Source organism: Chiloscyllium plagiosum, chromosome 10 (genome assembly GCF_004010195.1).
Source record: "Chiloscyllium plagiosum isolate BGI_BamShark_2017 chromosome 10, ASM401019v2, whole genome shotgun sequence".
NCBI lineage: Eukaryota > Metazoa > Chordata > Chondrichthyes > Orectolobiformes > Hemiscylliidae > Chiloscyllium > Chiloscyllium plagiosum.
In genome coordinates, this window is record NC_057719.1 from 91,771,423 (window position 1) to 91,799,317 (window position 27,895).

Genomic DNA, 27,895 nt, shown 5'->3' on the forward strand with positions numbered 1-27,895 from the left:
TCTTCCCCTGCTCCCAGTGCGGCCTACACCTCTCCCTCTCTGCACCACCCCCCCCCTCAGAGGGCAGGCAATGGACTCCTTAAGCCTGGGGCTGGGAACGCATGGGCTCAAAGCTGTGATCCCATTCCATCACTCGGGCTGATCCGCGGGGCCTGCCGTTCTCCATGCCTGCCATCGGAGAGCGTTGGGAGGCTACATGAATGCAGCTTCCTCGGGCACCAGGACCTGGAGTGAACCCTGAGCCAGGAGTAGGCCCTCAATCAGGAGTAGGCCCTAAATGTCGAGTCGGTCCTAAATCTGGAGTAGGCCTTGAATCTGGAGTAGGCCCCACGTCTCGAGTCATATTGCGGAAGAATCAATCGCTCCATGCTCAATAAAAATAAAACCACCAGGAGACGCAGAAACTCCCTCACGAAATTAAACTTTAAATCTTGCACAATCAGAGCTGTGGGAGCCAGCAAAATGTCTTCCTGAGCCCTCCCACAATCTCTCTGTCCCCCTGCAACTTACACAGTTATTCTTCCCGTACTTATCTGATGGATGGCATTAGCACACCCAATCCTGCATTGCCTTTCTAAGGTAATCATCGTCAGCCACCCCGGTTCCCGCGTTCACGTTTAACCTATCTCACGACAACGCCATCGCCTTCAGCATTAGCTCACCTCCCAGTCACTTAACTAACGTGTCGAGCAGTGCACTCCCATTATCTGTCACCGGAGCCCTGTAACGTGATCCCAGGCGGACATTGAAACACGACGTTAACCGCGTAACTGCCAGAGTGACTTCCATTTCGTTCCCCCCAACGGGCGTCACACAGGGAAAGAACACGGGGAGGCTGAACGCCCAAAGGCCCAAATGCATCGACAGAGCCACCGAAAGCGGGCAATAACAATTTCCAGGGCCCAGACCTCGAAGGGTTCTCCCTCCACACCTGGAGCCACAGACAACAGAAAAACCCGTTCCCCCGATGACTGGAAAAGGAGGGGGTGGGGGGGGTGGAAAAAAAGACCCACAGACCCAGGACGATCCAAACACGCGCACAAGTCTTCATCGGAACAAGGTTTCGTCACCACAGCAGACGTCGAAGCAGAGCCCGCAGTGGAGGGGGGGAGGCTGGACCAGAGTTTACTGGGACAAACAGAGATCCGTCCGGCAGCAAGACACACTGAACACTAAGCACAGACTTTAACGAAAGGAAGGGCACGGCCTTAGCGAGCCACACCCAACCCGCAACAATCCCAAACGTAGCGAGCCAAGCGCCCCCCCCTCCCTTCCCACCACTCCCCGATCTCCCCAAAACACCAGCCACCGCGTCACCCGGCCAGCCACATTCCAATGCAGGGAGGGCAGAGTGATCAATAAACCGCAACGGGTACCATTCTAGTCAATACCCCGTCCGATGAAGGCAAGCACACCCCGTGCCTTCTTGACCACTCTCTCCACCTGGGCAGCCACCTTCAGGGGACAATGGACCTGCACTCCCAGATCGCTCTGCTCTTCCGTTTCCAGTTCACTCGAGAACCGGACTTCCCGTTTGCCTGGATTGAACTCCATCTGCCACTCTCCCGCCCAACTCTCCAGTCTCTCGATATCCTCCTGTATTCTTTGACTCGTCCCCCTCTGCTTTCAGCGACTTTGCGTCACCTGCAAACTTGCTGATCAGGCCAACAGTGACCTCTTCCAGGTCATTCCTGTATATCACAAACAGCAGGGGCCCCAACGCTGACCCCTGTGGAACACCACTGGTCACCTCTCTCCATTTCGAGAAACTCCCTTCGACCACCACTCTCTGTCTCCTGTTGCTCAAGCAGTTCTTTATCCACCGAGCGAGGACACCCTGCACACCGTGTGACTTCACTACCTCCATGAGACTACCACGGGGAACCTTATCAAACGCCTTAACTAAGGTCCGTGTATATGACACCAACAGCCAAGCGACCACCCCTCACCCTCTCTGAGTCTTATTTGTCTCCAGGACCCTTGGCCCCGACACCTCCGCGTCCCTGTCCACCGGGACCGCAGTTCCGTCCAGTCAGTTCATTACGTATGTTTCGCCCTTGCGATAGAAATTGTGGAAACCCCCCACCCCACCATGGGTGGCCCGGGGGCTCAGCGGTTCGCACCGCTGCCTCCCAGCACCAGACACCCCGGTTCGATCACAGACTCGGGGGCGACTGTCTGTGTGGGAGATTGCACATTCTCCCCGAGTGTAGGTTAGGGTGGATTGGCCATGCTAAATTACCCATAGTGCTCAGGGATGTGTAGGTTAGGGTGGATTGGCCATGCTCATTTACCCCAAAGTGTTAAGGGATGTGTAGGTTAGGGTGGATTGGTCATGCTAAATTACCCATAGTGTTCAGGGATGTGCAGATTAGGGTGGATTGGCCATGCTAAATTACCAATAGTGTTCAGGGATGTGTAGGTTAGGGTGGATTGGCCATGCTAAATTACCCCATAGTGTTCAGGTAGCTATCACCATTGTTAACAGCTAACCCGAGAATGCAACTTTAAGAAAAAGGGTTTTGTGATTTACACATGAAAGAAGTGAAACTATCACTGTATTCTAACAGATGAAAGGCTTAACAGACAATCAATTTTTCAATGTATAATTTCAGTTACATCACACTATAAATTTTTGCTATAAATTCTATGTTACGATTGAGCCCTCCACAATCACCTGATGAAGGAGCGTTGCTCCGAAACCTAGTGTGCTTCCAATTAAACCTGTTGGACTATAACCTGGTGTTGTGTGATTTTTAACTTTGTACACCCCAGTCCAACACTGGCATCTTCGAATCATAGATAGAGTGGATAGTCAGAGATTTTTTCCCCAAGGTGGAAATGGCTATCACCGGGCGGGGGGACATAATTTTAAGGTGATTGGAGGAAGGTTTGGCAGGGGGTGGAATGTCAAAGTAGGTTCTTTACACACAGAATGGTGGAATGCACTGCCGGTAGTAGAGTCAGATACATTAAGGGCATTTAAGTGCTTCTTGGTTCAGCACATGGATGATAGTAAAATGTAGGGTATGTAGGTTAGTCTGATCTTAGAGTAAGTTAAAGGGCCAGCACAACATCAAGGGCCGAAGGGCCTGTACTGTTCTATGTTCTAACTACCTTCTATACTGTTTATTATACTGACCCAGCTGTCTTGGAAACAGCTTGTTGTTATAAAACCCTGTAGTACACTCACTGTTACCTCTGATATTCCCAGGTACTGCTGTCGCTCAGCTCCATCGTTGCCATGACAACAGGCCCAACCCCCCCCCCCCGCCCGCCCGCCTGCCTGTCCGCAGGGGATACTCTTGGCCCGCTTCGCTGTCTCGTCGGTGTTGGATGTCCGGGCCTGGGATGTCGGAAGTGGGGATGGTTGCCAGGCAGCCTGCCGGCCGCTGATCCGGGATGTTCCGTGTGTTCAGCCTGCTGCTCGCGGCCGGCCTGCTGCTGGCCTGCCTCACCGCCTACGTGCTGGAGAACTACACCGTGCAGCCGGCTCTCAGCCGGAGGCCGCACCCGCGAGATGGCCAGCCTCCTTACCCGGGCCGGGGCACGGACAACCTCTTCTGGTTCCTGCAGGTAACAAGGAAAGGTCGGTCGGTCGGTCGGTCGGTCGGCCGGCGGGCGGGCGTCCCTCCCGGTCGGTCGGTCGGTCGGTCGGTCGGTCGGTCGGTCGGTCGGTCGGTCGGTCGGTCGGTCGGTCGGTCGGTCGGTCGGTCGGTCGGTCGGTCGGTCGGTCGGTCGGTCGGTCGGTCGGTCGGTCGGTCGGTCGGTCGGTCGGTCGGTCGGTCGGTCGGTCGGTCGGTCGGTCGGTCGGTCGGTCGGTCGGTCGGTCGGTCGGTCGGTCGGTCGGTCGGTCGGTCGGTCGCCCCACTCACCCCCTCACCCCCTCACCCCCTCACTCCCTCCCTCCCTCACCGGCCGGCTCAGAGCTCTCTCTACCTCCCTCCCCTGTCGTACCTGCGGTGGTCGCAAGAGATAGACAGGGGACCTAACCTGGGTCTGCTTTAGCAGGAATTAACACCTTTCGAAAACCATCTCTCTTCTATGCACTACACTGTATGGATTAATTGCTGTGTAAGAATTGCGATATGAGGGGGTAAGTTTGCCCGCTTAATGAAATCTCCTTGAAATTGGACGCGAAGGGAGCCTTTTTAAACCATAACATGTCTCTGTCTCAGCACCGGCCCCCTCGCTCGGACAGGTGCAGAAGGGATCGAATGCAGTCCCCTGTCGGGATGGAACCAATGTTGCCATTTTTCTTCCTTTTCTTTTGAACAATGCATTTTATGCTTCGAGGCAAACTCCTGTGACAGTGAAATATTCAAAATGATCCCTCCCCCCAAAAAGAACCTCAAGTCCCTCTAATACAGAGGCGGGAATTGTTTCACGGGGAACCCGTGTGTTCACTCAGCAATATCTGCACTAAACAGTATAGTTCATTTTAAAGAAAAGTCAGCTCACCTGGAACTTTGCACTTGTTTGGGCAGTAGTCTTGACCTAGATCTTTGAGGAATTTGAAAGCTTAAAGAGTTAACCTGTGATTTTGTGATGCAAAAGAGTAGATTAATGAAATATTATGTGCACATTCCTATCATGTATGAGCTGTTTGGGAAAAAAAATTTAAGGGTAGAGTTACACACCTGGAGGCAAAGGCTGATATTCTATGTTATTTGTAAAAGAAGGTGGAGGAAGGAAGGATCAGGTTTTGTTTATGCTGATTTATATTAAACACCTCTTTTAGAAGTATTTTGTTGGTGGTGGGTTTAACTGAAAGTTTTTTTCTGCTCAGGTGTCTGACCTCCATATCAGTAGGTTCGTAGATCCCCGAAGAACCCCTGATTTTAAGACATTTTGCACAGAGACCATTGATGTAATTAAGCCAGCGATTGTCTTCGTCACAGGTAGGCAATGAAACCTAACACAAAAATGAAATGGTTGTCAATAGATTTGTAGTTGCTGAAATATTCTAAATTGGCAGAGACAAACCTGATAAATTCTCAGCTATATTGGAAGACCATGGACAATTTTCTTAAATAGAGGATTGGTTTGAACAAGGATTTCCAAGTGGAGATTTTGTGACATTTTAAGTGATCTATCAAATTCGCATCTTTTGTGAATAATTAATGTCAGGGTTAACAACAAAACAACACCACCAAGATTGTTGACTGCCAATGTCAATGGAGCCTGATTTATTTTTAAGAATGAGAATACAGAATCAGTTTTATACTTCTACACTCTTCTTTAAAAAAAACTTTTAATTCAGAGTTTACTCAGGAATACAATCCTGAAATGTTCTTTCAATTTTATTTTTTTCAAAAGAACAAATAAGCTTTACCCTGAACTAGTGTTGAGATTTATGTTTTCAGAAGTGGGGAGAAATCAGCTGAACAGTTTGTTTATGGCAAGCTTTCCTCCAACTTGGCTTGCTCTTGGCAGATTTCCCTGCAACTGGACGAGATAAAACAAGCACCTCTCCAAAGCAGTCACTGTTCAAAACAACCCCAGCAGGTTCTACAGTCAAGTAATCATTATAACTGGTGATTTCTAGTATGTCATGAACTTTCAATTACTTCTTTTAAAGGAACTAGATATATCCACAAAACTTGAAATAAATTCCTTTTTCCACAAACCTTCAAGTGATACTTAATATAAAACATCTTTATAACACCTGCGAGTTTGGAACCTTGGAATCAGAATTCATAGAGACACAAAAACAGAGATTGCTGGAAAAGCTCAGCAGATCTTGCAGCATCGGTAACAGAAATCAGAGTTAATGTTTCGGGTCACAAAACTGACGAAATTCTGAGGAAAGGTCACTTGAACTTAAATGTTAACTCTGATTTCTCTACGCAGATGCTGCCAGACCTGCTGAGCTTTTCCAGCAATCTCTGTTTTTGTTTCTGATTTACAGTACCCGCAGTTCTTCTGGTTTTTATGTGATAACAAGGCCTAGTGTGTTGAGGTTGGAGTAAGGATATGGGAGAGCTCAAACCCTAAAATTGTTGAACTAGATATTAATCCCAGCAGGCTGCAGGGTTCCGAAGCAGAAGATGAAGTGCTGTTTTACCAGCTTGTGTTGAGCTTCACTTGAGCATTATAACACGCCTGAGACAGAGATGTTGGCCAGGGAACAGGGTGGAGTGTTGAAGTGGCAGGCAACTGGAAGCTCTGGGCCTTTTTTGCAGACAGGACATAAGTGTTCTGTGGAGAAGTCACCCAGTCTATGCTTCATTTCTCCAATGTAGAGGGGACCACATTGTGAGCAGCGAATAAAGTAGATTAGATTCTGAGAAGCGCAGGTAAAGCGTTCCTTCACCCGGAAGGTGTGTTTGGGCCCTTGGATACTGAGGAGGGAGCAAGTAAACAAACAGGTGTTACACCTTCTGCGGTTGCAGGGGAACGTGCTATGGAGCAGTATGGGGAGTAAGGGAAGAGTGAACCCAGGGTATCCCAGAGGGAATGGTCTCTGTGGAAGGCTGACAAGGGAGGGAGTATATATCTGGTGGTGGCATCTCACTAATGATCTTCTGGATGTGGATGCTGGTGGGATGGTAGATAAGGACAAAGGAAACCCTATAGCTGTTGCGGGAGGGAAGAGAGGGATAAGGGCCAAGTGCAGAAGATAGGTCAGACACGACTGTTAGAGAAAGATTTGATCAGTCTTTGTCAGATGTCATACAATCCAAAGAAAATCTAGCTTTGAAAAAATCTCTTCAAATTGTGTTGGAAGTAGAGATCAAGTAAAATCCCAGACAAACCTTGAGAAGAGAAGGACAATCTTTCCCCAGAATAACAATAGAGCTTATTAACCTTTTACGTTAAATAGACATAGGACAAGCCAACACCGAGTAGGCAGAACATCAGATACTATAGAAAAAAAACTGCTATTGATTAGCGACAAGGCCAAGGGAGACGCAGAAAAATTCAGAAAGGAGTCACTGTGTCTTTGTGTATGCCCCAAAGAGATGAGGCAGGAATGTTAGACTCTCTGATAAGAAATCCGACAAAACTGCTGGAAACTGAGTTTAGGAAACACTTTTTTGCTCTGAAGTTAAAATAATAGTGTATTTAGTTTGTATTGTGTATCTTTGGACAGATATCCGCTAAAGGAGAAGCATTTAGTCAATGCGCAGAAATTCACCAGATGTAAATAGGTAGTAGTTGTGCCAGCCTGAGCAAGAGATCTTGATGCAGAGCTGGTGGTAAATCTTCACTAGGGATTTGGTATTTGTAAGAATATTGCTGGAATACGAGAGAGTACGAGTTTGAATTTTTTTATTGGGTGTTTGTAATTAAGTCATTCGGTCTTTTTGTACGATATAATGCAGTTCATTTTTCTCCCCTTGTTTAATGAATGATTTATTCTTTGTGTTAAAAATACACTGGTATGCACTGATAAACTCGAGTGTGTTAATGGCATTGCGGGTCAACCCACAGTAGGTGCACTGCAGCGGTCCAAGAAGGCAGCTCATATAGAGAACAAAGAACATTACAGCGCAGTGCAGCCTCTTTGGCTCTCGATATTGCACCAACCTGTGAAACCAATCTAAAGTCCATCTAACCTGCACTATTCCATCATCATCCATATGTTTATCCAATGACCATTTAAATGCCCTTAATGTTGGTGAGTTCACTACTGTTGCAGGCAGTACTTTCGCAAAAGCGATTAGGGATCGGCAGTAAATGCTGGCCAGCCAGTGATGTCCACGTCCCACATTCAGGTTACCCACCCATCTGCATTTCCTGGTGCCCAGAGTGCTTTTAACAGGTCAGCATCTTTTTGAGTCAAAGATTTGATCTCACTGAAATATAGGGGAAAAGATATGTCAGAAACAAAGAAAACTGACAACTTTCCAATGTGTCAACTGATGCTGAGATGGCCAACTCTGGATTCTGGGGAAACTGAGCGAGCAGGGCTTCACTGATGTGCTCCGACAACCCTGATTTTATATTTATGTTGCTTTATGTTTCACAGGAGATCTGACAGATGCCAAAACAAAGAACAGGATCGGATCTGTTCAGCACGAAATTGAATGGCAAACCTACCATACAATCCTGAAGCAATCCAGAGTTTTAGAAAAGACCAAGTGGATTGATATCAAAGGCAATCATGGTACAGTAGTTACCCTGGTTAACTTTTGTCACTTGCCCTTCTGGTTGTAATGCAGTAACTCAATCATTAATTCCACTATGATTGTGTCATAGAATAATTTCAACTCCGTAGGCCATGCAACACCTAATTGACACGCAAACTGTCTGCAAGTGCAATTCAGCTATTCCTGCTCCCGACCTTTACTCTGTAGCTCAGCAATTTGTTTCTATCCTTTGATTAAACAATCCCTTTGTGAAAACCCTGCTTCGATCTGCCTCTGTCACACTCTGCAGTGCAGTCCAGATCCAAACCACAGACTGTATTAAAATGTTTTTGGTCATGTTGCTTCTAGTTCTTTTGTTATTTGCCTTCAGTTGGTGATGTCTGAAAGAAAGATTTACATTGATGCAGATCTCACAACCTCAAGCTATTCCAAAGAGCTCTACAGCTGCTGAAGTACTTTTTGAGGTGTAGTATCGGGACAGTTTCCAATTTGTGTACAGCAAAATCCCACAACAGGTGGGAAACGAAAACCAGATAATGAGAGGGATTTTTTTCAGCGTTATTGGTTGAGGGACTGATGGTGGCCAGGACACCAGGGACTTGGTTTAACATTCTGTCCAAAGGATGCCACTGCCCTCCCCCCCCCCCCCCCCCCCCCCATGCATGCATGTTCTCTGAAATATCAGCCTAAATTAACTGTTCAAGTCTCAGGATTTGGAGCCCACATCCTTCTGAGGCAGTGGTGAGAGCATTGTCATTGCACTACAGCAAGGGATCTCTCATCAAAATAACAGGGAAAGTCCAGTTATGACCATCTTCATTGCTTCGTCAAGTTTCCTGGTGACCACATGAGTGCTATAGAGTTATGATAACACAGAAGGAGGCCTTTCAGTGCATCATATCATGCAGTCTTCAGTAGAGAGTGTCAGTCAGTTTCATCCCACAACTCTTCCCACTTAGTCCTCAAGTGCCCTTCCATTTCCTTTTGACAACTTCCATTGTATCTGCTTCGACCACCCTCGTAGGTAGAAAGTTACAGGTCATTACCACTTATTGTGTGTTTAAAAAAACTTTCCTCAAGCTACCCTCATGTCCTACCCAAAACCTAAATACGTGTTCACTAATTTATGGGAACAGCTTTTCTCCAAGTCAGCCATAATCTTTTGTACATTGATCAGATTTTCCTTCAAGCTCCTTTGCTCGAAAGAAAATATTCCCAGCTTCTCCAATCTAACCCTGTAGTCAAAATTCTTCATCCTGGAACCATTCTGACATATTTCCTCTACACTTACTCAAAGACCCTCAGATCCATCCAAAGCGTAATGACCAGACTTGGATGCAGTACGCTATTGGTGGCCTAACTGCTGTTTTATAAGGTTCATTTACCTTGCTGATTGCTCTATCAAAATGTCCTATCAAAGATCTATACAGAAATCTCTATGTCCCTGTGCACTCTTCTATAACTGTGCCATTAAAACTCTATTGAATTTCCAACCCTTTTACAGAGGTCACCCAGAATTTGTGGCTCTGTGTATGGACTCCCTTGAGCCAAACGTCATATTTGGGAGGTTTATGAGTTAGAAGCAGAGGCCATTTGACCGCTTGAGCCTTCTCTATCGTGATCTGACTGCAACCTAATTCCATGTTTCCATCTATCCCAAAGCCTTTCACCTTCTTGCTTAACTGGAATCTATCTACCCCTGCCCTATAAATATTCCAATACTCTGCTCCCACCATCTTTTGAAGAAGAGAGTTCCAAAAACTAACAACCTACTGAGAGAACCACAAAAAAGGAAGTCAGTAGACCATAACACTGCACCTTGGAAGTAACCTGAACCCCTGACACTGCCCCCTCACCGTTCAGTTCTTTTTGAAATTCCTCAATGGCCTGCCTCTTCTATTTTCTCACTCGTCTCAAAGGTCCACGGGCCTGAATTCATAATGTAGTGTATGTTGCCCAATAACCTGCTATGTCACTAGACCACATTTAAAATTATTGAAATTCTTCTATCAATCGATTTAAACAAGACAGCATCCACTGGCAGTGCAACAGTGCAGGTAGCCTTTCAGTTGTGCTCATGAATCTTTGGAGCAAGTCAAATTTTAATCTTTATTTTCAAATCCGTCCATGATATTGCTCACTGTCTGATATCTCTTCCAGCCCTGTAACCCAGTGAGATCTACAAGGTTTTCCAATTCTGGGCTTTTTTGCATTGCCCCACTCCCTCCACTCTATCGTTAGTGCCTAAGCTCTGGAAATTTTTCTCTGAACACCTCTCCCTCTTCTGTTTTAAGATGCTTCTTCAAGTCCAACAAGCTTTTACTCGTTAAATTGGATCTGTTGTTATGTTGCATCAACCTTTGATAACACACCTGTGAAGTATTTTAGTGCATTTTACTGTATCAAACTGTTGTGTGAATGCAAATTGTTGTTATACCCACGGTGATACAGTCTTCTTTTTCTCAATACAGATGCTTTCAACATTAAGTCACTTGACAGCATCAATAATTACTACAGGTATTGTGCTTCAAGTCTAGCTAACATTAGGTTTTCAAATGCACTGTAAGATATTGCATTGAGGTGTACAGTTTAATTCCTGGGCTATGCTAAGCAGGAAAACTGCAGTCAACCTAATTCTTTGGATCACTCAGTGAAACCTGCCTTGGCTCGCCCATTGTCACCTGCCATTTGTGCTTCCACAAATAGTCAGTGACTCCAGCTAACATTAATGCCATTCCTGTAGGATGCTGGGAGTTGCAGAAGCTTAGCTGCAAAGGAAACTAGATACTTGATTTTCCCCTTTTTAAAAATTCATTCATGGGGTGTAGTTTTTATTTACACCAGTGCATCCATTATCTCTATAGCTAATTCCTTTAAAACTCAGAGATGTGTTATCACTGGAATATTAATCCAGAGATCCAGATAATGATCTGGGGACTCGGGTTTGAATCCCACTACGGCAGATAGTTAAATTTGAATTCAATATAAATCTGGAATTACGATTCTAATGAATCCATTGGCAATTGTTGGAAATACCTATCTGGTTCATTAATGTCCTTCAGGGAAAGAAATTGCCATCCTGCCCCGGTCTGGCCTACATGTGACTCCAGACCCACAGTAATGTGGTTGACTCTTACCTGTCCTCTGGGCAATTAGGGATGGGCAATAAATGTTAGCCAAGCCAGCCATACCTTTGTCCCATGAATGAATAAAAATAAATGCATCTATCTGGTCTGAGGACTTAACGTACTTACCCTTCCATTAGCTTCCCTAGTACCTTTCCTCTAGTGATAGTTATTGCATGTATTTCTCCACACACCTCTGCCTACAATCCCCAGCAACCCCTTATCATCCACTGTGGAAACTAACACAAAATTCTTGTTCAATTCATGCCATTTCCTGGGTTCCCCTTATTTTTTCCTGAGTTTTATTTTCTAAAGGGTCTTAGTTTACTTTGGCCTCCCTCTTCCTTTTTATATTTTACAATTATCCAATTTTATATTACTTGCCTTCATAGTTATTACCTCTCTTTATATATGTTTTGGTCATCTTTTGTTGGCTTTAAAACTTTTGCAATCCTCTGGTTTACTACTAATATTTGCCATATTATGTATATTTTTCTTTCAATTTGATGATATCTGTAACTTCTTTGCTAAATCATTTTTAGTTTAATCCCTATCTTGGAATCCTTTTTTTGACTGGCATATGTTTTTGCTGTGAGTCGTGAACTATTTTCTTAATTGTCTGCCATTTTTCTTCAACCATCTTGTCTGCTAAACATTCTTCACAGTCCACTCCAGCCAACTCTGTCCTCATCCCTTTGTAATTACCTTTATTTAAGTTTAAAACAGTTGTTGCTGACCTAAGTTTCTCATTCTCAAACTGGATGCTAAATTCTACCAAGTTATGGACACTATTGGCTTGGTGGGTCTTACCGGAAAAAAATGAGGACTGCAGATGCTGGAGACCAAAGTTGAGTGTGGTGCTGGAAAAGCACAGCAGGTCAGGCAGCATTCGAGGAGCAGGAGAATCAATGTTGCGGGCATAAGCCCTTACATTTCTGGGCAAATTCAGGGCATCTAGCTCAAATATACAGTGGTGCAGTCGGTTCTGGAGCCGTGTATACACGGTTCTGGCAGGCATGTCTCTATTGCTAGTTTAAATTTTGCACCTACATACTGCACAAGTGTACGTTGGGACTTCTCTGGGTCCTGATGCATAACAAAAGTGCTGTTTGTTCCTAATTCACTTGAAAGATTTGGGCCATTATGACTACCTTATCCTGGTCCCCTTCAGAAGGAGGAGCATGTTTGCTATGTTTCTACTTTCTAAACCAATTCTCAGTCATAAAATCTTAACAGATTTTAAGATCTCTGGCCTGTTCAGTATTCCCTGACAGGTGTTACTGCTCAATTCATGTATCATTTTGAGTAATTATTTTTGTGAATTAAGTATATCCCGAGTATAATATGGAGTGCAGATTTGCCCTAAATCTGATCTAATCAAAATTCTATAAAGGTTAATGTAACTTTTCAATTCTATCTTTCTAGAAAGTAAATCAAGTGCTTTGCTTGTTTTTTTTAATAACCTTATTAATCTGCATTGCTCTTTTTGATTTTGTGTATCTGTAACGAAAGATCTCTCTGCTCCTCTACCCAACTCAGGCACTTAATTTCCAAGAATTATGTGGTCTCCTTAATCCTACCAAAGCATATTAGTTCATCCTTTTCTAGAGGAAATGGTGGAGGCTAATACAATTGCAACATTTAAAAGGCATCTGGATGGGTATATGAATAGGAAGAGTTTGGAGGGATATGGGCCAGGTGCTGGCAGGTGGGACTAGATTGGGTTGGGATAACTGGTTGGCATGGACGGGTTGGACCAAAGGGTCTGTTTCCGTTCTGTACATCTCTCTGATTCTATTGACCTTCATTTACCAATTACTTAACTATTCTTGTGTTTTGACACAGTCTTCCTCAGTATTACCTAAACCACCCCCAATTTGGGAAGCTCTGCATGTTTTGAATTTAAATTCCAAACCCAGTTCCAATTTGTTTCTGAAAATACTGAACCACGATGACTCCAACAGTATCCCTTATAGAACATCGCTTCCTATCCTTTGCTACTCTTGAGTAGCCATTTCAAGGGCCCTACCTCTGCTTTTCATTTTGTGACTGGCTTGCTACCCATTAGACCAGAAGACCACAAATATGGGAGCTGAATTAGGCCATGTGGCCCATCACACCTGCTCTGCCATTTGATCACGGCTGATCAGCTCGATTCTTCTCAGCCTTTTCCCCATAACCCTTGATCCCCTGACCAATCAAGAACATATCTATCTCTGTTTTAAATAGACTCAATGACTTGGCCTCCACAACCTTTTGTGGCAATGAGTTCCACAGATTCACCACCCTCCTCATCTCAGGGTCGTCCCTTCACTCTGAGGCTGTGTCCTTGCTACTAGTGGAAACATCTTCTCCACGTCCACGCTCTAATCAGACTTCTCCATATTCTGTAAGTTTCGATGAGATACCCCCTCATCCTTCTAAACTCTATTTTGTACAGCCCCAAAAGTCCTCAAAAGCTGCTCGTATGATAAGCCCTCCATCAACAGGATCATTCTTGTAAACTTCTTCGAGACCCCCTCTGAGGCCAGCACATCCTTTCTTAGATATAGGGCCCAAAACTACTCTCAATATTCCAAATGCGGTCTAACTTGAGCCTTCTACAATCTCAGCAATACATCTCTGCTTTTGTATTCTAGCCCTTTTATAATGAATGCGAACATTACATTTGCCTTCCCAACCGCCAACTGAAACTGCATGTTAAGATTAGATTCCCTACAGTGTGGAAACAGGCCCTTTGGCCCAACCAGTCCACACCGACCCTCCGAAGAGTAACCCACCCAGACCCATTTCCCTCTGACTGATGCACCTAACCTTATGGGCAATTTAGCATGGCCAATTCACCTGAACCTGCACATCTTTGGACTGTGGGAAGAAACCAGAGCACTCGGAGGAAACCCACGCAGACACAGGGAGAACACTCAAACTCCACACAGACAGTCGCCCGAGGCTGGAATCTAACCTGGGATCCTGGTGCTGTGAGGCAGCAGTGCTAACCACTGAGCCACCGTTAACTTGAAGAGAATCCTGAGCTAGTTCTCCAAGTACCTGTGTGCTTCAGATATTCGAAGCATTTCCTTTAGAAAATAGTCTGCAGTTCTATTCTTCCTACCAAAATGCATAACCTCACACTTGCCCTCATTGTATTCCATCCGCTATTTTTTTGCCCACTCTCTCAGCCTGTCCAAGTCCTTCTGCAGCTTCCCCAGTTCCTCAACATGACCTGTCCCTCTACTTGTCTTTGTGTCACCTGCAAACTTAGCAACAATGCCTCAGTTCTATTGTCCAGATTGTTAATGTATCATGCGAATTGTTGTGATCCCAACACTGACCCCTGTCAAATTTCAGTCCTCACCAGCTACCATCCTGAAAAATCCCTTTATCCCCACTTTCTGCCTTCTGTCAGTCAGGTAATCCTCTATTTATGGGGGTCGAGAGTGTGGTGCTGGAAAGCACAGCAGGTCAGGCAGCATCCAAAGAGTAGGTGCCCTTCATCAGGAATCCTCTATTTGTGCCAATACTTTGCACCTAATACTCTTATTGTATTTAGCAGCTCTTGTGCGGCATCTTGTCAAAGGCGTTCTGGAAATCCAGATAGATAATGTCCACTGGCTGTCTTTTGTCTAACTTGCTAGTAATCTCTGCAAAAATATCCAGCAGATTTGTCAGGCATGACCTTCCTTTGACAAAGCCATGCTGACTCAGCCCTATTTTACCATGTGCTTCCAAGTATACTCCAATCTCATCCTTAATAATGGACTCTAAGATGTTACCAATGACTAAGGTGAGGTTAATCAGTCTACAATTGCCTGTCTTCTGTCTCACTCCCTTCTTAAACAGCGGTGTTATGTTAATCATTTTTCAGTTCTGCAACCCTCCCTGATTCCAGTGATTCCTGAAAGATCACCACCACTGCCTCCACAATCTCCTCAGCTGTGTCCTTCAGAACTCTGGGGTGCAGTCCATCCAGTCTGGCTGATTTATCCATCTTCAGATCTTTCAACTTCCCCAGCTCGTTCTCCTTAGTGATGGCCATGACACTCACTGTTGCTCTAACTCTCTTGAAGTTCTTGAATGCTGCTGGTGTCTTTTAATGTGGAAACTGAAGCAAAGTACCTATTCAGTTCCTCCACCATTTCTTTGTTCCCATTACTACTTATCCAGCCACATTTTCCAGCGATCCACTATCCACTCTCACCTCTCTCTTATCTTTTAGATACCTTAACAAATACTCTTGCAATCTTGTGTTTTATTAATAATTAGCTTAGTCTCATATTTCATCCATGGTTAGCACTGCTGCCTCACAGCGCCAGAGACCCGGGTTCAATTCCCGACTCAGGCGACTGACTGTGTGGAGTTTGCACATTCTCCCCGTGTCTGCGTGGGTTTCCTCTGGGTGCTCCGGTTTCCTCCCACAGTCCAAAAATGTGCAAGTCAGGTGAATTGGCCATGCTAAATTGCCCGTAGTGTTAGGTGCAGGGGTAAATATAGCGGAATGGGTATGGGTGGGTTGCGCTTCGGCGGGTCGGTGTGGACTTGTTGGGCCGAAGGGCCTGTTTCCACACTGTAAGTAATCTAATCTTCTCCCTCTTTACTGCTTTTTTAGTTTCCTCTGCTGGTTTTTAAAGATACCCTTATTCTCCCACTTCCCACAAATCTTCACCGCATTGTATGCTTTTTCTTTTGCTTTTATGCTGTCCTGCCTTTCCTTGTCAGCCATGGTTGCCTCTTCCTTGGGATGAATTTCTGCTGTGCCTCCTGAATTACCACCAGAAACTCCTGCCATTGCTGCTCCTTTGTCATTCCTGCTCGGCTCCCCCCTTCCAATCAACTCTGGCCAGCTTCTCCCTCATGTCTTCATAGTTACCTTTGCTGACTTTAATACCATTACTCAGCTTCTCTTAGTCAAACTGCAGGGTGAATTCTATCATATTATGGTCGCTGGTCCCGAGGTGCTCCTCCACCTTAGATTTCCTAATCATGTCTGTCTCACCAGGCGGAGGTGGGTTTTGCCCAAAACGTTGATTTTGGGGCGGCACGGTGGCACAGTGGTTAGCACTGCTGCCCCACAGCGCCAGAGACCCGGGTTCAATTCCCGTCTCAGGCGACTGACTGTGTGGAGTTTGCACATTCTCCCCGTGTCTGCGTGGGTTTCCTCTGGGTGCTCCGGTTTCCTCCCACAGTCCAAAAATGTGCAAGTCAGGTGAATTGGCCATGCTAAATTGCCCGTAGTGTTAGGTGCAGGGGTAAATATAGCGGAATGGGTCTGGGTGGGTTGCGCTTCGGCGGGTCGGTGTGGACTTGTTGGGCCGAAGGGCCTGTTTCCACACTGTAAGTAATCTAATCCTGCTCCGCGGATGCTGCCTGACCTGCTGTGCTTTTCCAGCACCACACTAACCATGTCTTTCTCATTACACATCACCAAGTCCAGAACTGCCTGTTCCCTAGTGGGCTCTTCTACCACAAGCTGCTCCAAAATACTATCTCACAGACATTCCACAAATTCCTTTTCTTGAGATCCAGTGCCAACTTGTTTTCCCCAGTCCACCTGAATTTTGAACTACCCCATGATTATTGTAAGCATGCCTTTCTTTCATGCCTTTTCTATCTCTTGACTTATTTTATTCCCAACTTGCTTTCCCCAGTCCACCTGAATTTTGAACTACCCCATGATTATTGTAAGCATGCTTTTTCTATCTCTTGACTTATTTTATTCCCCCACATCCTGACCACTGCTAAGGTGCCCATCTACAACTCCCATCAGGGTCTTTTTTTCCTTTGTAGTTCCTCAACTCGACCCACGTAGATTCTGTACCTTCTAACACTATATTACTACTTACTATTGATTTAACTTCATTTCTTACTAACACTTCTTACTCCTCCATGCCCATCTGCCTGTCCTTTCAGTTGGATATAATCCTTGAATATTCAGTTCCCAGTCTCGATCCTCTTGCAGCTATGTCTCTGTGATACTCACAACATCGCATCTGCCAATTCCAATCTGTGCTACAAATTCATTTACCTTGTTTCTGATACTGATGCATTTATGTGTAACACCCTCAGTTCTGCATTGACCCTCCCATCCCCACCTTGTTATAGTTGTCCCCTTATCTGTTGTGACAGAAGTTAAATTCCTGAGCTTTTCAATACTCTCTACTCTATTGACTGAGCCTTCCCCCCTCCCTCCCCCTTAACTTTTTCCATGAGTGACAGAAGTTAAATTCCTGAGCTTTTCAATGTGGCTGAGCCCTCCCCCTTAACTTTTGCCATGATTTTCTGCACAACAGAACTCTCTCTCCTCCCCTTCCCCTATTTAGTTAAGAGCTCTTTGGACAACCTTGATTATGCAATATCCTCAGACTTTGGTCTCAGCATGATTCAGGTGGAGCACGTCCCGTTGGAACAGCTCCCTCCCTCCCCCAGTACTGGGGCTAATGTCCCCTGAATTTGAACCTGTTTCTCCCACACCAATCTTTGAGTCACATGTTTATCTGTAATCTTGGTGACTGTGTTCATGGCTCAGGTAGTAATCTGGAGATTATTACCTTTTTTTGTTCTGCTTTTTAATTTAGCCCCTGGCTGCTCAGCAAAAACTTTTTCTACTTTCTACCTATTATCGTTGGTGCCTATGTGCACCAAAACAACGGTATCTTTCCCCTCCTTCTCCTCTGCAGCCTAGATGAGATATCCTGAACCTGGGCACTAGGCAGGAAACACAGCCTTTGAGACTTTCAATCGTGGTCATCTGTGGGTCAGTTTACACCGAATGAATGGCACTGGTTTAAGTAGGGAGCTCATCGTCCCTGTCTCCTGGACAATTAGGGATTGGCAAAAAATGCTTGCCCAGCTAACAACATCCACACCCTGTGAAGGAGTATAAAAAATGTTCAGATTCAGCCAAAAGCTTTGTAGATGTATAACTATAACACTCTATATGTTTTTTTTAAAGAATTCAGCGAAGTTGTTCCAATCAGTTCCACCAACAATTTTTTTTTTGTATTGTGGCTTTATCTAAGTGTGCAACCCTTGAAATGTTTTGTGTGGCTATGCATGTTTTTTCACTAAAACGGGCCAATTGTGTGCAGTTTGTATGGAGGCTTTGGGGTTTCTTTGAAGCTGCGCAGCTCAGAGGAAACATCACTGGCTATGAGACTGAAAAATTACCTCGAGATGCTTTTCTATTATCTCTTTGTGTGCTGATTCTGTTAACCATTGATATCAAGTTTACTGAAACTGGATTTGTTCGATCTCCAATAAATAGTTGAATCATTTCGGGCAAAATGTTTTAACTTCTGACTCAATTCAGATTAGAGGTGAAAACTAAAGAAGACAAGGCTACAGTGGGGGTTAAAAATAACTACTTGATTGAAACTGGTATTGGTGATTTTACAGGAAATATTCTGCCCATCGTCAGGATGGATCCTTTCATTATCTACATCAGACTCACTTTGGAAATTACTCCTTCATCTGTGTTGATGCCACCCTGAGTCCTGGTCCCAAAAGACCACTCAATTTCTTTGGTGTCTTGCAGCAGGTAGGAAGACGATTACTTGCATTATAGAGAGTTAGAGCTTTCTTTTAAATTTTTGTGGGTGGCTGGACGACAAACCTAATGAGCAAGTAGGGCAGAGCAATAGTGATTTGCCACTTCAAAAGGCAGTTCAGTGTCAGGCAGGTTGGTGTGGGACAAGTGTCACATAATGTCTGATCAGACACGGAAGAAAGTTTTTTTCACCCACAGGATATTGGTGAATCAGCTGGGGATTTTTTTTTTAATGACAGTCCCATTGCTGTGGCTTGGCTAATTAGTTTTGACTTTGACACTACCTGTTTGCTTCCAGATTCTCAAAGTGAATTTAAATTCGCAAATTGCCCGAGTTGAATTTGGATCCGTGTTCTATTAAGTGTACAGGAACAAAACTAATATGTTACTGTACTTGAATTAGGCTCTTTGCCATCCAGTCAGGTCGTGTTATGTTCCTATTGTTGGCAATGCTTCCTGCCTGTCTTTTATTCTAGCCAATATTATCCCTCAAAACATCTAAAAGGACAGCTTTTCTGGTTGTTGATCTCATGACTGTTTGTCAAGCTGTGTGCTTACTGCTGGAAAAGCGCAGCAGGTCAGGCAGCATCCAAGGAGCAGGAGAATCGACGTTTCGGGCATAAGCCCTTCTTCAGGATTCTCCTGCTCCTTGGATGCTGCCTGACCTGCTGCGTTTTTCCAGCAACACATTTTCAGCTCTGATCTCCAGCATCTGCAGTCCTCACTTTCTCCTATGTGTGCTTACTGCCTGCCACTTTTCCTTAAATTACAGCAGTGACACTACTGCAGCAACAAATCAATATAAAGTCAACAGAGATGTCCAAAACAAATGCAAATTCTGTTTTCTTTTAGGTGCATAGCTGCTGACAGTATAGATTATTCGAGTGGATAGAGTGTGCAAAGAGTGCAGCTATCCTAATTTAACACAGCAGCATTCATTGCAGGAATACAATCTGCTGTATCTAAAGTGGGGTCCAGTGAGGTGAGAAGAACACTGCTGGAAAATGAGACTGAAGGATGGCTATAAAATCAGGGAGTGTGTGGGAGGTAATGAGCTACAACAAACTATATTAAATATGTCATTTACTTTGCAGAATAAAATGGGTGAATTGTCAAAGCTAGCATCTGAAACTGTCAACAGCAATCACACCATTTGGCTTGGCCATTACACCACCTCCACTATCATTTCCGCCTCTCCTGGCATACAGCAACTCATGAGGTGAGGGATTTCTTTTTACTTTTTAAACAACATGGCTGATATGGAAATATAGAACAGCAGAGGGTCTTACTGTGATTGGGTACTGGTAGGTTGTGGTGATGACCGGAGTGGGTGGGTGATTATGGTGTATGCACGCAAATTGTTTTGTGACTGAGATCTTGATCCATAGCTGAGGCCAATATATTTGGTATTTATGTCCCCAAGTCTCCTGTTTGGTGATCATCAATTTAGCTCGTTCTTGATTGTGCATGATATCATCCCCACGTGAGCTGCAGTACACTGGCATTGAGATTCTCGTGTGGGAAACCGACATCATCTGGGTCCCTCCATATTGATCCTGACAGTCATCTTTAACAGTGCTGTGTGTTGGAATGTGCACTTGGTTTCTAAAAAAAATTCATCACACTTGATTTGAAATATATAATTGACGCAATGCTCACAGGTTTCTTTGGGGAGAAAGTTCTAGATTATTGTCAACTTTTGTGCGAAGCAGTGATACCTCTGAATGGTCTGCCTCCACTGATGTCAGGTTAGGCCAAATTCTTCCACCAGAGATAATAATTACTTTCTGTCTACTCAATCAAAACCTTTAACTCCATAAAGACACCAATTTGAGTGCCCCTTCTTCTTCCACATTAAAACAAGTAAACGCTCAATCTATACTCTGTCATATTTTTAGTGAATTTGGAAATTTTGGTATTTAAAACAAAAGTGTTCTGTGGATATTTTTCAGACTGGAGGAGGCTTTAGTGCAGTTCCTTGGAAGTAGTAATTTGGATCCTTGCGTTTCCTGATAACATTAATGATGTGGATCTCAATGTGCAGGGGACACTTTCAAAGTTGCAGATGACACAAAACTTGTAAGAATTGTAAACTGTGAAGACTGCAAAAGTCCATTCATAAGTTCGTAGAGTAATCGGATAGGTTGTTCAATACAGAGAAGTGCACATTGGTTGGAACAATGTTAATAGACAATAAAAAATAGAGATACAATCGTGAAGAGGATGCAGGAGCAGAAGGTGGCATTAAATAAAGTGTACAGTGTTCTTGACTTTACTAATTAGGGCATAGAGTACAAAAGCAAGGAAGTGGTACTGAACCTGATGTGCTGGAGCCGGTGTCGAACTGGGATGGACAAATAAACCTGTTGGACTATAACGTGGTGTGTGATTGTTTAACTATATTAGACATGTTAGACCTCAACTGGAGAATTGTGTACAGTTGTAGGCACCAAAATGTGGGAAAGGATATGAATACATTGGAGAGAGCTTAGAAGCAATTTACAAGAATTATTCTAGGCATGCGGAACTTCTGTAATGAAAACAGATTGAAGGGGTTGGAACTGTTCACCTTTCGAGAAGAAGGCTAGGAGGAAATCTGAGAGGTGTTTTCAAAATCGTGAGTGAGCTGATAAAGTAGACAGGGAGAAGCAGTTCCTATCGTAAAAAGAACAAGAGGGCATAGCTTTAAAATGATATGTAAAAGAAACAAGGGTGAAATGAGGAAAAGTTTTCACTCGATTTGGAATGTGGATTACGCTGCCTTGGAAATGCAATGGAGACATGTTAAATTGAGACATTCAAGAGGATAGTGGATGATTATTTGCATAAAAGTAATGTGGGGAATGTGCAAGAGTTTGACACTGTTATGATGCTCATTTGAAGAGCAAGTGCATGATGGGCCAAATAACCTCCTCCTATGCCATAATAATTGTGATATTGTGAAAAAGCAGTTGGCATTAGAAACACAATCAGCTGATTGACATGTTCAGAGAGAAAAATTGATCGACCACGAACGGCCCTTACTCAGCTGAGTGAGGTGACAGCCCTTTACTGTAAAGCCTGTATCAAGGAGCTTTAACAAAACTGGAATCAGTGTGAATGAGTTGGAAAACTGTTTGCTGATTGGAGGCATTCCTGACATACAGTAAGATGAAGGGGGACGCGATGGCCGAGTCGTATTGTCACTTGACTATTAATCCAGAAACCCAGAATACTGATATGAGTTCAAATCCCGCCACAGCAGATGGTTGAATTTGAATTCACTTAAAAAAAAATCTGGAATTATGAGTCGACTGATGACTGATGATCATGAAACCATTGTCAATTGGTGGAAAAACCCAACTGGTTCAGTAGTGTCCTTTAGGAAAGGAAATCTGCCATCCATACACGGTCTGGCCCACATGTGATTCCAGAGCCACAACTGCCCCCTGAAATGGGCAAAAATGAGGACTGCAGATGCTGGAAATCAGAGGGCAGGATTAGAGTAGTGCTGGAAAAGCACAGCAGGTCAGGCAGCATCCGTGGAGCAGGAAAATTGACGTTTCGGGCAAAAGCCCTTCATCAGCTGTGCTTTTCCAGCACCACTCCAATGCTGCCCTCTGAAATGGCTTAGCAAACCACTCTGAGATCAAGTATGTTTTCTCCTCATCCTTACTCATCTGCTGGCTGCAGAAGCATCTGCCCATGACTGTATAGGTAAAAGTAGCCACCCCGCTGTGGAGACGAAGTCCTGCCTTCGCATTGAGAATAACCTCCATTGTGTGCTGTGTGGCACTATCACCAAGCTAAATGGGACAGACTTTGAACCAATCTAGCAACTCAAGACTGGGTATCCATGACGCTCTGTGGGCCATCAACAGCAGCAGAATTGTACCTCCAGTACAATCTACAACCTCATGGCCTGGGATATCCCCCACTCAACCATTACCATCAAGCCAGGGGATCAATTCTGGTTCAATAGAGAGTGCAGGAGGGCATGACAGGAGCAGCATCATTTACACCTGAAAATGAGGTGTCAACCTGGTGAAGCTACCAAGCAGGACTGCTTGTGTGCCGAACAGCATAAACAGCAAGTGATAGACAGAGCTAAGCAATCCCACAACCAACAGATCAGATCTAAGCTTTGCAGTCCTTCCACATCCAGTTGTGAATGGTGGTGGACAATTAAACAACTCACTGGAAGAGGAGGCTCCACAAATATCCCCATCCTTAACGATGGAGGAGCCCAGCACATCAGTGCAAAAGATAAGGCTGATGCATTCGCTGCAATCTTCAGTCAGAAGTGCCGAGTGGATGATCCGTCTCGGGCTCCTCCAGTGGTCCCCAGAATCACAGAATCTAGCCAATTTGATTCACTCCACATCATATCATGAAACAGCGGGAGGCACTGGATACTGCAAAGGCAATGGGCCCTGATAACATTCCGGCAATAGTACTGAAGACGTGTGCTCCAGAACTTGCTGCTCCCATAGCCAAGCTGATCCAGTACAGTTACAACACTGGCATCTACCTGACAATGTGGAAAATTGCTTATGCCCTGTATACAAAAAGCAGGACAACTCCAACCTGGCCAATTATCGCCCAATCAGTCTCCTCGCCATCATCAGTAATGTGATGAAAGGGGTCATCAACAGAGCTATCAAGCAGCACCGGCTCAGCAATAACCTGCTCAGTGATGCCCAGTTTGGATTTCGCCAGGTTCAGTCAGTTCCTGATCTCATTATAGCCTTGGTTCAAACATGGACAAAAGAGCTGAATTCCAGAGGTGAGGTCAGAGTGACAGCCCTTGACATCAAGGCTGCATTTGACCGAGTATAGCATCAAGGAGCCCTGGCAAAACTGGAATCAGTGAGTATCAGGGGGAAAACCCTCTGCTACTTAGAGTCATACCTGGCACAAAGGAAGCTGGTTGTGGAGGTCGGTCATCTCAGCTCCAGGACATCTCTGCAGGAGTCCCTCAAGGTAGTGTTCCAGGCCCAACAATCTTCACTGCTTCATCAATGACCCTCCCTCTGTCATAAGGTCAGAAGTAGGAATGTTCGCCTATGATTGCGCAGTGTTCAGCACCATTCACAGCTCCTCAGATACTGAAGCAGTCCGTGCTCAAATGCAACAAGATCTGGACAATATCCAGGCTTGGGCCAACAAGTGGCAAATAACATTCAAGCCACACAAATGCCAGACAATGACCATCACCAATAAGAGACACTCTAACTACTGCCCCTTGACATTCAACAGTATTGAATCCCCCACTGTCAACATCCTTGGGGGTTACCATTGACCAGAGGCTCAACTGGACTCACCCCCACAGAAACACCATGGCAACAAGACCAGGTCAGAGTCTAGGGATACTGTGACAAGTATCCTGACACCCCAAAGTGTATCCACCAAGGTACAAGTCAGGAGTGTGATGGATGCAGCTCCAAAACACTCAAGAAGCTTGACACCATCTGGGACAAAGCAACCCACTTGATTGGCATCATATCTACAAACATTTAATCCCTGCACCACCAGCGCTCAGCACCAGTGTGTACTATCTAGAAGATGCACTGCAGATATTCACCAAAGATCCTTTGACAGCACCCTCCACACCCACGACCACTTCCATCTAGAAGAACAAGGGCAACAGGTACTTGGAAATACCACCACCTGCAAGTTTCCCTCCAAGCCACCCTGACTTGGAAATATACCATCATTCCTATACAGTCGTTGGTCAAGATCCTGGAATTCCCTCCCTTCCGGCATTCCGGGTCAACCCACAGCAAGGGGACTGCAGTGATTAAAGAAGGCAGCTCACCTCCACCTTCTCAAGGGCAAATAGGGATGGGCTATCAAAGCTGGCCAGCCAGCGACCCCCAAGTCCCACAAATGAATTTTAAAAATGATTGTGGTCAGTTATCGCAGCTCCAGGGCATCTCTGCAGGAGCTCCTCTGGGTAGTGTCCTAGGCACATCTTCAGCTGCTTCATCTCCTTCCCTCCATCATAAGGTCTGAAGTGGGAATGTTTGACAATGATTGTGCAATGTTCAGCACCATTCATGACTCCTCAGATATTGATGCAGTCTGTGTTCAAATCCAGCAAGATCTGGGTTGACAAGTGTCAAGTAACATTCACATCAGACAAGTACCAGTCAGTGACCATCTCCGATAAGAGACAATCAAACCACACATCCTTCACATTCAATGGCGATACCATCACTTCACACAAATCCTGGGGGTTACCATTGACTGGAAACTGAACTTGACTTAACATATAAATAATGTGGTTACAACAGCAGATCAGAACTCGGAATGCTGCAGTGAGTAACTCTCCTCCTGACTCCTCAAAGCCTGTCTACCATCTACAAGGAACAAGTCAGGAATGATGAGTGCATCTCCAACAATACTTAGGAAGCTTAACACCATCCAAGACACAGCAGCCCACTTGATTGGCATCATATCCCAAAATATCCACCCCTTCCACTACTGATGCTCAGTGGTAGCAGGTGTACCATCTCCAAGATGCGCGATAAAAAAAATTCACCAGAGATCCTTCTACAACACCTTCCAAACCCGATACCACCTCTATCTATAAGGATAAGGGTAACGGATACATGGAAACACCAGCACCTTAAAGTTCCTCTCCAAGGCACTCACTATCCTGACTTGGAAACATATTTCTTTTTCTCAGTGTTGCTGGGTCAAAATCCTGAAATTCCCCATTAAAACAACACTACGGGCAAACCCCACAGCATGTGGACTGCAGTGGTTCAAGAAGATAGCTCACTACCACCAGTTCTCAAGGGCAACTGGGGACAAGCAATAATGCTGGCCAGCTAACGACACCCACATCCCACATCCCACAAATTATTAAAAACAAACTCCAGACACTGTGAGATCATGTATAAATAACGACCAAAACGAGTGAGTGGTGAAAATAGCCTTTTATTCAGCAACCACAGCTGAATAGGTGGCAATAGAATCCCAAAATACAATTCTTACAGGAGCCCTTTTATACACAGTTCTAACATATATTAAAATCCCATTACTATGGTGTTACTTTTTTATCTAATGTAGATTAGATTCCCTATTGTATGGAAACAGGCCCTTCAGCCCAACAAGTCCACACCGACTCTCCGAAGAGTAACCCACCCAGACCCATTTCCCTCTGACTAATGCACCAATGGGGCAATTTAGCCTGGCCAATTCACCTGACCTGCACATCTTTGGGCTGTGGGAGAAAACCAGAGCACCCGGAGGAAACCCACGCAGACACAAGGAGAATGTGCAAACTCCACACAGACAGTCGCCAGAGGCTGGAATTGAACTCGGGTCCCTGGCTAACTAGTGAGCCACCGTGCTTTTGTCCTGGAAGACAGGAGATGGATTAAAACATATGCTAAGTGCTGGCTGTTACTTCTGATGGGATTAAGGGTGTCAGTCCGGTTTGCTTGCGTAATCAAGAGATGTCAGTTCTTTTATCTTATAAATTAGTAATATTACTAAAATACTAGGCCAACATGCTCTAAATAAGTTAGAAATTATAATAAAAGAATAAAGGATATTGAATGGATTACTGCAGCTGGGTTGTGAGATTTATTTAGTATTTGCCAGTGTGAGTTTCTTTCATTCATACAATTTCATGCAAGCACTGTTTCATCGTGATTTGGAGATGCCAGTTTTGGACTGGGGTGTACAAAGTTAAAAATCATACCACACCAGGTTAGAGTCCAACAGGTTTAATTGGAAGCCGAAAGCTAATGTGCTTCCAATTAAACCTGTTGGCCAATAACCTGGTGTTGTGTGATTTTTAATGCTGTTTCATCAGTTAGTTTCTTAAAGAGATAATGGCCCAGTTAGAGGTATTTAACAGATACCTAATCTATTCAAGCCCAGGGGATGGTTGGTATGGGCTGATTAATATTACAATGTTTCGTGGAGACTTGATGGGGATGGTATTGTTCTGAGTGTTGAGATAAAATCTGCTTGCAATACAGTAATAGGTTTGAAAGGGTTTTTTTAAAATTTGGATACTACAGAACTGCGGTTTTATGAGTGAATGCATGAAACAGTGTTATAGTCAATAGCGGGTTAGTAAAGGGTTATGAATGAATGAACAGGAACCCAGTATTAATGAATACAACGATCTGGTGAGTGAGTCAATAAAGATAGCCTATAACACAATATCTCACAACACTGATTTATTCTCTTATATCAGTTCAGTGACTCATGTTCCTTTTCAAATAAGGGAGTCAGTTAGCTCAGTTGGCTGGATGATTGATTTGTGAGACACAGGGACGCCAACAACACACAACAATTCCTGCACCAACTGAGGTTACAATGAAAGATTCTTCTTCTCAACCTCTCCCCTTATCTGAGGTGTGATGACCTTCAGGTTAAACCATCACCAGTTGTCTTTCTGTCATGAGAGAGCAGCCCTGTAAGGACCATGGTGACTTGGCCTTATTTAAATGTAGGAGGAGAAAGTGAGGTCTGCAGATGCTGGAGATCAGAGCTGGAAATGTGTTGCTGGAAAAGCGCAGCAGGTCAGGCAGCATCCAGGGAATAGGAGAATCGACGTTTCGGGCATAAGCCCTTCTTCAGGAAGAAGGGCTTATGCCCGAAACGTCGATTCTCCTGTTCCCTGGATGCTGCCTGACCTGCTGCGCTTTTCCAGCAACACATTTCCAGCTCTTATTTAAATGTAAGTGACAATAACATGGGAAGAGGGGAGTTACTCTATGCACAAACACAATCCAATTCACTCTTCATTGTTTCCAACAGAGTGGAACTTTGCATGAGGAGTCTGCACCTCTTTGTGGCACACTGCTTAAATCCCGTATTGCTCACAAGGATGTGCTTTTTAAACTCTTTCTGGACCTCAAACTAAAAGATAAACTAATCCTTGTCCTTCCTTGATTGGGTTATTTAAAATACATAATGCCACACTTTTAGGAGGAGTGAATTAACAGTGAACCAAAAAGAGGGCTTGTATTCTTACCTGTCAGGCAGGGAGGAAAGGGTTGTGTGAGGGAGCCGTGGTTTAATAAGGAATTGGAATCCCTTGTTAAATGGAAGAGGGCGGCCTATGTAAAGATGAGGCGTGAAGGTTCAATTGGGGCGATTGAGAGTTATAAGGTAGCCAGGAAGGA

The 27,895-nt window shown here is 44.6% G+C and overlaps 1 protein-coding gene across 3 annotated transcripts in view; it reads left to right on the plus strand.

Annotated features, from left to right (window-relative positions):
* The first annotated feature begins 3,278 nt into the window (after nt 1–3,278).
* Nucleotides 3,279–27,895, plus strand: part of tmem62 (transmembrane protein 62) — an 80,053-nt gene continuing 55,436 nt past the window's right edge. The window contains exons 1-6 of one of the 3 annotated variants that reach the window (XM_043698401.1): nt 3,279–3,576; nt 4,790–4,901; nt 7,976–8,113; nt 10,568–10,613; nt 18,614–18,755; nt 19,859–19,983. In XM_043698401.1, the coding sequence (XP_043554336.1) occupies nt 3,403–3,576; nt 4,790–4,901; nt 7,976–8,113; nt 10,568–10,613; nt 18,614–18,755; nt 19,859–19,983 (737 nt within the window). In that variant the 5' untranslated portion in view covers nt 3,279–3,402. Of the gene's footprint in view, nt 3,577–4,789; nt 4,902–7,975; nt 8,114–10,567; nt 10,614–18,613; nt 18,756–19,858; nt 19,984–27,895 lie in introns of those variants that run through there. The other 2 variants (XM_043698402.1, XM_043698403.1) reach the window with 2 other exon arrangements.